This window comes from Pinus tabuliformis, chromosome 6 (genome assembly GCF_031772625.1).
Source record: "Pinus tabuliformis cultivar Carrire ecotype Pingquan chromosome 6, CPIR1, whole genome shotgun sequence".
NCBI lineage: Eukaryota > Viridiplantae > Streptophyta > Pinopsida > Pinales > Pinaceae > Pinus > Pinus tabuliformis.
This window is the reverse complement of record NC_142292.1, coordinates 586,467,947-586,478,406: the sequence shown is the minus strand read 5'-3', so window position 1 is coordinate 586,478,406 and position 10,460 is coordinate 586,467,947. Positions and strand designations below refer to the sequence as shown.

General features: G+C 37.2%; 1 protein-coding gene across 1 annotated transcript; it reads right to left on the bottom strand.

Annotated features, from left to right (window-relative positions):
• Positions 1-1,329: 1,329 nt before the first annotated feature.
• Positions 1,330-1,707, bottom strand: LOC149259913 (uncharacterized). Its single transcript, XM_089455679.1, has one exon. It carries the CDS (start codon positions 1,705-1,707, stop codon positions 1,330-1,332), a length of 378 nt encoding a protein of 125 aa, XP_089311805.1.
• Between the last annotated feature and the right edge of the window lie 8,753 nt (positions 1,708-10,460).

Below are 10,460 nucleotides of genomic sequence, written 5' to 3'. Positions count from 1 at the left end.
GTGATCTGCAAGGTCCCAATCCTCCATTTTCAACAGTGGGATCCATGCGAGCTATGAACGTTCAAAAGGGACCTGCTCAGGTAGCAGAGGCGTGGAAATGGTGAACTTCTCAGAATCTGGGTCCTTCGGGACCTTCGCCTTTTCCTTCCGTGGAGGGATATACTTGGGTAGCCTGGTTATGGGTTCTACTCCTTCAGCATCAATGTCTTCTATTCCCTGGCCTTCTTCTGCGTCCAAGTCTAGTACCTTCTGCTTATATTTCTTGAGCTTATGTGTTTCAGAATGCTTTCTTGGGGAAGTGTAGATTGGAACTGACTTCTTCTACTTGTCCTTCTTTGATTTGGCTAGTTGTGTTTCTCTAGTTTGTGTTTCTCTAGTAGGTGTAGGCTTCAGCCTAGGTGACCTCGATGTCGTAGGCATAGGAGCCAGAGCTTCCATACTTAAAACTTCCGGGGCAGCTCCTTGAGAGTCAACATTACCAATACTCACAGTTTCTACATGATTGGGTGCAAGCTTTTTTTTGAGAATAAACTTTTGATCTAGCTTAGACAACTTAGCAAATGTGAGGCTCGCAACTAAATATTCCCAATACAATCGGTGCATAGGCAACAAACAACAAATTTCACTAATGATTCTGAGAGCGTAAAGTGTTCTATGTTGGACCAGCATGTGTAATTTATAGGGAGTTTTGAATTCAAATCCAACCATTCCTCCCAATCTCTGATAATAAATGTTGTTTTGGTGGCAGATCTTCAAAGATTTTTGCCTTAAATGTCACCACCCCGCTCCTCTTAACTGTCTTCTGGCCATCAAGTCATGAACAATGACTCCAACTGTCACTTTCTTGTTGTTCTGCACGGTACCTTCCTCCATGGCGCAGCTCCTTGCACGCATCTTCCTAGGTTGCCTTTTTGTCATGTTTTGCGCAACCTCCTTGCTGCATGGCCCTCCAAACTAGGAAGTGTAGTTTATAGTCTCGCGCACCCTTGCAATTGCTTAGAGCACTAAGACTATCCTGCCACCATATAGTCATTGCGTAGGATCCTGTGTATACAACTTTAATCTGATACCATTCACTCTTCCCAGAAAATGTTCTCCATTTAGCTTCGCGAGCTGAACTGTGCCTCCCTCTGTAATTTCTTTGATAATGTATGGCCCTACCCAATGCATCTGGAATTTACTCGCAAAGTTGGTGAATTTACTATCATATAACAAGACAAGATCATTTATCTTGAACGTGCAAAGCTTGATGTGGTGATCGTGCCATGCTTTTTCGCGTTCCTTTTGTACTTGTTGATGAAATCCTGCCAAAAATTGATATTCTTTGAGCTACATTAACTGCGTGAGCCCTTCCTCCAAGGCCTCGTGGTCTGCCATACTGGTGAGAGCTGCTATGTGCAAGCTAGGCACAATATATTCCATCAACATTACAACTTCTACACCATATACCAATCTTAACAATGTTTTCCCTGTTAGCTTCTTACAAGTAGTCCTATAGGCCCATAGCACTACAGGTACACGTATATCCCAGTCATTATGTTGCGTGTTGTAGATCTTTATCAGTGCATTCTCCAAAATCTTATTGAAGGCTTCAACGGTTCCATTAGCCTGTGGGTCATATGATGTACTCTTTTGATGGTAGACCTGGAATTCTTCAGTCAATGCATTGATCGTTTTGTTCAGAAAGTGCGTACCACTGTCACTCATTAGCACTTTCGGGCAACCATATCTAGTTAAGGCATACTCGAATAAAAACTTTGTTGTTGTAGTCCCTGTACAGTGCTTAACCGGTTGTGCTTTTTCCCATCTAGTTAGATATTATGTCGCGGTGATGATATAGCGTGCACCTGTTTTCCTTCCTGGGGGTTGAATTGGCCCAACAAAATCAATCACCCATTTTTCAAATGGCTGCAAGGATACTTGAGGATGTAATGGAAATTCATCTCTTCATAATGGTCTGCTCATTCTCTAACATGCATCGCATGCCTTACAATACACCTTGGAATCCTTGTGCAGTGTTGGCCACCATAGACCTGCTTGCAAAATATTCTGTGTAGTTTCCTTTCCTACATAATGACCTCCAATGGCTCCCCCATGAGCTTCAACAAGAATGCTATCCCTCTCAAAATATGGCACATATCTTTGCAATATTTCATCTTCACCCATCTTATACAAATTTCCCGCAATAACTGAAAAATTTGTTTCGTGCACTACTAATTCCTTTTTTTGTTGAATTGTGTATCTTTCTTGTGCCATCCCCGTAGTTAAGATGTGAATAATGTCTGCAAAATGATTATCCGCTACATGTATTGTAAAGAGCTGCGCATCTAGAAATCCTTCCTCCATATTATTGGGCTCCTCTCCTGTTTCGATCTGCGATAGATGGTTAGGTCCCGCATTTAACCTCTCTGGATTCATAATGAATTCAAAGTAATACTCTTGAAATAATAGCAACCACTTGCAGATCTTCCACCCCAACACGGGCTTATTGACTAGGTACTTCAAGGCATAATGATTTGTGTACATCTTGAAATGCCCTCCTAACAGATAATGCCTAAATTTTTGCAACGTGTACACCATGGCCAATCCTTCGCGCTCAGCCATTGAATAATTCTGTTTAGCCTTCGATAATTTCCTACTCGGGAAGGTTATAGGGTGGTCCATTTCTCCTTCACTAGCCTGTGTTAGCACTGCACCCAACACAATGCAAGAGGCATCCACATGTATGTGAAACTCCTTTTTCTAATTAAGGAATACCAAGATCGACACGGTGACCATATTTTCTTTTAATACGTCTAAGCTCCACTAAAATTCTTCATCCCAACATAATGTTGTGTCCTTCTTTAGTAGTTTCTCCATGGGCACAGTAATTTGAGCATATGCTTTGATAAATTTTCTATAATATCCTGTATGTCCTGGCATAGCGCGTAGCTGCTTAACATTCCTCAACGCCTCCAAGTTCGCTATCACCGCAATCTTCGCAAGGTCCACCATCATCCCTTGCTTGCACACCACGTGACCTAGCAAGATCCCAAAGGGGACACAAAATATGCATTTCTTGAAATTCAGCGCGATTTGGTATCTGCGACACGTATCCAACATCAGGGGCAAAATTGCTACATGGCGCTTTACTACCAGAACATTTTCCAGTCATCAAAGTACACTTCCAGGAACTTATGAATGAACTCTTTGAATGCTGCGATGACTACGCAAGAAAATATCGCAGGTGCATTGTTGAGTCCAAATGACATAACAATGTATTGAAAACAACCCAACTCCATTGCAAAGGTCATTTTGCTCCTATCCTCGGGCGTGATCTTGATCTGATGGTATCCAAAGAACTCGTCAGTGAAAGAGTAGGCCTCCTGCTCTCTAACATTGTCTAGCACTTCATTTGTAAATGGCGTCGGGAATGGGTCATGGATGCACACATCATTAAGCTTTCGTAGATCTATGCAAATCCTTATTTCACCCTTCTATTTCTTCTCCTGAACCACCATCGGGCTCACCCAACCATATCCTTCAACTGGTTCTATAATGCCTGCCTCCAACATCTTATATAACTCTTGGTTAACCTTTTCCTTGTATTTAGGATGAAGGCGATACGACCTCTGTTTAATAGGCTTCACATCCCACTTCAGAGTAATCTTCATAACGCCTAGATCACCAATTATGCCCCTGAAATACGAAAACTTGGTAGGGAAGAGATCCTAATATTCGTGGAGTAACTCAACAACTTTATTCATAGTAGCATCGTCCTAGTAATTTCCAATCTTTGCAAACTTCAGTTCTTCATTAGTGCCAATGTTTACATGCTTTGTCTTCAATGGCACGGTGATGTTCGGGTTTTCTATTTGCGGGCCTTCGACTTTGCGATGCCATTATTCCTCTGGAATATTAATGTTTCTCGGATCTTCACCCTCCTCTTCAGCAGTCACATTATAGCACTCCAACACATGGCATAGATGGGTTCTCTAATCTAGTTGGGTCCATTCCATAGGTTCCGTCGGCATTCTAAAGATAACCACCTTAATTTATTGCAGAGCTTCATGGATACTTGTGAAGCTATATTCAAATTTTAAGGTCAATAAGAACCCTTCCATCGATATATTCCACTCCGTGGTGCCATGGTGGAGCTACGTTTCCAGATACCAGTTCATGGGAATTGTATCCAAAGTATGGAAAAATATGTGTACTCACTCTGGCTACGGTTCTGTCCCCCATGCTTTAATCCATTTCGCTAAGTGATTTCATGTATCATCCTTCCCGTTATATTTTTTAGTTAATCTAGTGCTAGGCCACCCAAACTGTAACCTCATCATTCTTCTGTAATCTCGCCATCCATCAAAACTATCTTTATGCGTACCCCACCATCGTGTAGGCGTAGCGCATAGTGCCAAATCTAATGCTTGGAAGCGGTGATCCTCAGGGACTTCACACTCAAATTCATCCAAAAACTTATCTACGTCAATTAAACCATCATAATAGGGTAATTTCCTTACCTCTGATGAAACATAGTGCAGCGACTTCGTCATCATATTTGATCATAGTGTGGATACTTCATGCAAGCAATTCTGTCAATGCTTCGACTCTTCATTTGAATCTAAGGTGTAGGAAATCTCTCGGCCCCATGCAATCCATCCATCTACCATCGGGTTGATCCAATCCTAGTGTATTTGGTAAATTTGGTCCAATTCATCCTCACTTTCTTCATAATCACATACTGGTTCAGTATACCACACCCCTTCTGCAGGGCCCAACTGTACTACAACCTGGAGCGGTTTCCTTTCAAATGACATTGTCCTCTTCTTCAAATTGATAACCCCATTCATATCAATGGCCTAGTCAATTCCCAGGAGCACGGATTATGGGTTACTATCATCGATGATCTCTATAACCTCAAAGTCAACCATCACGCTTGCACCTTCTATATCAACTGTTAATCCTTACAATCGTCCCATTGTGATGTTATTATGTTGGTTCACCATTTTGAGCTGAATCGGAGACCACTGCAGTGCAGGTCTCCCCATCCTTTCCCATGTTTGCTTCAGAAAAACGTTCGCATCAGATCCCAAATCCAAGATGACCTGATCCATTTCATAATCACCTATCTGCGCGGTGAGCCTCATCTCGCACCTCGTTCTTGCCTTAGTTTTTTTTTTAATATATATTTAGTATTAGTATTTTTTTTTCTAAAAAAATATATTTAGTTTTTGGTATTTTTTTTATAAAAATGGATTATAAACATCATTCATGCTAAATTTGTGATTTTATGATAGGATTTTAAATTATATATATATATATATATATATATATATATATATATATATATATATATATATATATATATATATATATATATATATATATATATATATATATATATATATATATATATATATATATATATATAAAATTAATTTAATGCCATGTGTTGTGTCGTTGAGATGGGCATTTGGTATTATACATCTCTTCCTTGCTAAGTTATAGAATGTGCTTGGGTTTTCTTAATGCAATAAGATAAATTTTGCTCTTCATTATATCTTGATATGTTCAACTTGCACCTAATAAAACAATAAAGTTAAAATAGGTTTGTCTTTTTCCTTTGTAGATCTTTGTCCCCATTAATCTTGGTCTTAATAGATTCATTGTCTTATGGTGGCCTTGAGTGGTCACTCCCATTAGTTGCATGCCTTTTAGTTTTCAGTTAGTGACATTTCTTAGGCTTGATAGCATGTTATTTAATTTATGAAAATGTGTTTTTGTACATATTATTGTTAAATAGTAATATTAAATATGTTGGTTTTGAGCATGATTTAGCAAAAAGTTCCCAAAAGGTTTATAGATTGTATTCTATAATGTAATGATTCATTGCTTGATGAAATTGTTTTGGATATTTTTTTTAATGATTCATTGATTGATTAATTTCTTATGGATCTTTTGTTTTATTATATTAACTTGTATGTGATAAAGTCAAAATTCACCTCTTTTTGAGATTTTCATTGGTCAATTTCCCTTAAGGCCATCAAGTTCACCATTCAGTCCCTGGTTAAGGAAATTAGGAGTCATGAAGTAGCATTGTCCAAGCACTTAAATATTTAAACATGTTTTTTTTTGTCACATTATACTTCCTTTCTATGTAAATTCTCCATGTTAATAGTTTCATGGAACATGAGGGCCTCAATAGTAAAGGAAAATAAAGAATCATAAAAGAAAAATGGTATGCAAAGCACCCATCAATAATGTTGATATAAGAAACAAAAATATTAAGTGAGGTTCTACCTCATATAATTATCAAATCAGGGAGGAATTTCCAAGCAATAGTGATTGATGCTTAGAGATACTTGGGTGGAATGGCTATTATTTGGAATGATTAGGACATCAAGGTTACCAATATGTTTACCTCTTTTCGCATTACGACAATACAATTTTAGTTAATTGGTATCCAAGACTACTACCATGTATCCAATGTCTATGACTCCAATATCGCAAATGGAAAACCTCTATTTCTGAATTCTATTTCCAGCACAATTAATTTATACTCCCCATATACTTGGATTATTGGGAGTGACATAAATATTATCAAGTGTCTTGAGGAAAGGATAGGATGAATCACCATTTTTACCAAGAGATTTTGTAAGCTATATCATCAAAGCCCTAAAGTAGTCTCCATTAAAGTTCTCAAGTAGTGAGTCTCCAACCCACACATGTGGATCAATGAGATGTAATACATGTGTGTGTGGTGACTAACTTAATACACTATTCTAATAACTCGACAAACTTAAGTATTTCACTCCATCACATAAATTGACCATAGTGTGACACAAGTAAACCAAGAGTAGACATGAAATCCTTAGGCAAAAAACATTACGTAGATCCTCAACAAGGTGCTTAAATGATGAAGTGAAAATGCAAGGGGAAAAGAGGACTTCATGATTTAACCATTACAAGAATGTGATCATGTGTGACTAGGAGTTTATATATTCATATGTTTGCCAAAAAGGGAGTGAATACATGAGTTACCATTCATTGGGCCTTATTTTTCTTTCTTTTTATTTTTCTTATATATAGGACTTAGGAAAAGAGGTTTTCATAAGTTTGGCACAAATCATAGATATAAAATTTACATGAATTTTCACTTCAACCTTAGAGTTTAGACTTAGATAAATTATTCTAGTGTATCTTTAATGATTTTGGCTTTCACTTTTAGATTTTCTTTCATCACAAATGACAAAAGGGGAAATATTTTTCCACAAATCTATGGATGCTTAATCATAAAGGCTTCATGCAATGAAAAAAAATTAATGATGTTATTCTCTATGAAAATGATGGGTATTCTTGAGAAAATCTTATGCTTGTGGATGTCTCCTCCCTAGTTGAGAGGGAGTGAGGGTGGACACCATATTATCAATGTGTCATGTACTATGGTCAGGACTAACAATCATAAGCCTAGTAAAGGCACTAGTAGGGAGAATGGTGGATTGGATAAAAATCCAGGCCCAATATTCTTTTAGAATTTGTACTTTGACTAGGACTAACCGCCATAAGTCAAGTACATTAATCCAAGATAAGAATAGTTATGAGAATTGACATTTACTGGTGTCACATATTATGAAAGTGGATTAGGAAATGATCATGTGAGGACATGCCTGGTGAACATCCTAGTGGGGTAAGTTCCTAGAGAGGTAGTGGTGTCCAAATTTATGCCTCCCAACATTATGCTCTGATCTAATGGAGAGATAGAGCTTGTTAGTCAAGGCCTTGCTATTTTGACAATGTTGTCTATGATGATGTAAATCATCATTGATGCTTATCAATCCAGATCCCTTCTTATATGAATATTTCAACTTGAGAGTACTTTTTTGTCTCATTATGAGTACCTCCCTAGTTTAGAGGGAGTGTTGAAAAATGTAACTAGTGTCGATCTTTGTAATGCAATAAAATGCAATTTTTATCATTAATAGTTATTATTATATTCATTATTATTATTTTGTTTGGAATTTTGAAGGGAAAAGAAAAGGATTTTTTTTTTAGTCAAAGAATCAACACAAGACCAAGTCAGCTCTCCTTGAAAAAGTCGTCCCGAGAGGCATCTATTCGACCCTCTTGGACAGGTATATATATCATTCAAATTGATTGCTTGGAATACAAATCACTTATCATCACAAAACATTGTTTCTTGTGCCAAACAAGAATAAAAGACAACTAGAATTAAAGGATAGATAAACTATTACTTTTCCAACATGTTTCTGCACACATGTGTGAATATTTTGTGGCTTCTCTACGAAAATTACAGGTCTGAACTTTATCCTTCACTACAGGTCCAAAAATTCTATTATTTGACCTTTTAGAGTGTTTAATCAAGGCTGAAGTTCATTGACTTTGACTTGGTTGGAGGAGACTTGGAGTAAGGTTGACTTGGATATTTGTGGCAATCTTGGTCTTGGTATTGGGTCTTGTATATCTCATTTTGATCTAATTTTATAAGAGAAGTATTTTTGGGTTTTTCCCTGGATCGGAGCCTAATTATTGGTGTTCTTTGTTTCCATGTGATATTTATGTTTTTCATTTTTGTGTAATTACTTGATGAAGAAGACAATCTAAGTAATAAGAAGCCAAAAATCATTCACAAGTAATTATCAAGTTAAGATAAATCAATCATTTTCTTCTAACACTTGGTTTCTCAACATGAAGTAGGGAAATAGGTCCTATTACATCCAACCTGAAATCTATGATGGAAAATGCTCAATAGTCTCTCTGAAGAAAGATGTCCTATTGAGGAGGTCAAGAAGAAGTATGAGGCGTCACCAATTTTATAGTTGAAGAATTTTAAATCTTGGTTTGTCAATTTTTGCCCTATGTAGGAAAGACAACATGGAAGGAGGTGATCCCCTTGGAAAAGTTGAAAAAGGGAAGGCCACATAAGGCCTTATATAAATATCTAAATCCAAGGACCTCCCTCATAAATAGAGTTAGACATGTATTGAAAGAGAGTAAAAAATGATCCTTCCAAGTGTTGATAAAGACAATAAAACATCCCTTGAATCTCATAATAAATGGGGCATTTACAAATGAGGTGACCCTCTAACTCTATTTAATGTATATGGAAAAGATAATAGATATTATAGATAAGAGGAAAATATCCCAAGAGAGACAGAAAATGTAAAAATTCTGATAATGATACGTATGCAGAAGATGATCTTGAAACTAGTAAGTTCATAAATCTATGACTGTAAGGTCATTGGCATCATCATAATCATTGTCATCATCTTCATTATCGTCGTCATCACCACCATCATTGTCATCATTGCATTATCATCATAATCACCATTCATGTCCTCCTCCTCCTCATCATCATCGTTGTGATTATGGACATTGTCGTAAATTGTTCATAATTATAGGTGTCATAAGAAATATCATCAACCCAAAAAATGTTACGAGTGCTAGAAAAGGGTTTCTAGGACACATGATATATGTTAGAGAAATAACAACTCTATTTTTTAGAGGCGACGATGATTATAATCATCACTACCATTATCATCATCATTATAATTTTCATCATCCCCATCATCATAATCAATGTAATTTCTATCATCATTATTATCATCGTCGTCATGGACATCATTTGATCATCATTCATGCCATTATTGTTGTTGATAATGACCAATATTGAAATAATGACAATGACGATCAAATGATGATGACTTGGAAGATGACACCTATTAGCGCTCGAATTTGCCTCAGGTTGAGGAAGGCAAAATCCAAGGCAACATCAAACCACTTAGCCTCGTAGCTAGCCCTACGAGGACAGGAGAGGGCTCTCTCCGGGTCTATCTCGGAAAAGGGTCTTCAAAGGGCTGAGATGACCAATAAAGAACACTGATTTTAGGCTAGTAAACTGATAGGGAAAGTTTGATTTCAAATTTTTAGGGTTTTGTTGGAAAACTGAGCACGGCAATTTTGGGTGCAGGGATGAGACACAGTTTTTGCAGAGGTCTTTTTGGGGCAAGGTAGGAGATTGTCTTGATGCCTTTGAAGGAAGTGAATGGATAGGTATGACTGGTGAGGAGCTAAGGAGAGCAAGAAACCATCAGGAGTTCTCCTTAAATAGATGAAAACATAGATATTAAGCAAACTTAAAGGCAGAGCATAGAAACCATGAATTCTACCTTAACACTTCATTTACTTAATTTGCAGAAGAGAAGAGTAGGAAAATGATACACATAAAAAAATTACAAGTACATGAGAGAAACACACCATCAACACAAATCACCACAGGAATCCCAAATAGTGCTGCAAAACCCTGGTCTTTTCTTTGCCAAAATTGCAGAGATACAAAGAGTAATACAGTCTAAGCTTATCCCTCAAGAGTCCAACCATGAAAATGACTAAGAAGATACATAATATAGGCAATCTAACACATTTACTTGCCTCTAGGGGTCGAGCTCATCATCCTAGGA

Excerpts from the sequence above, each read along its gene's own strand:
- LOC149259913 (XM_089455679.1), bottom strand. The coding sequence starts at position 1,707 with ATGAGTGACAGTGGTACGCACTTTCTGAACAAAACGATCAATGCATTG.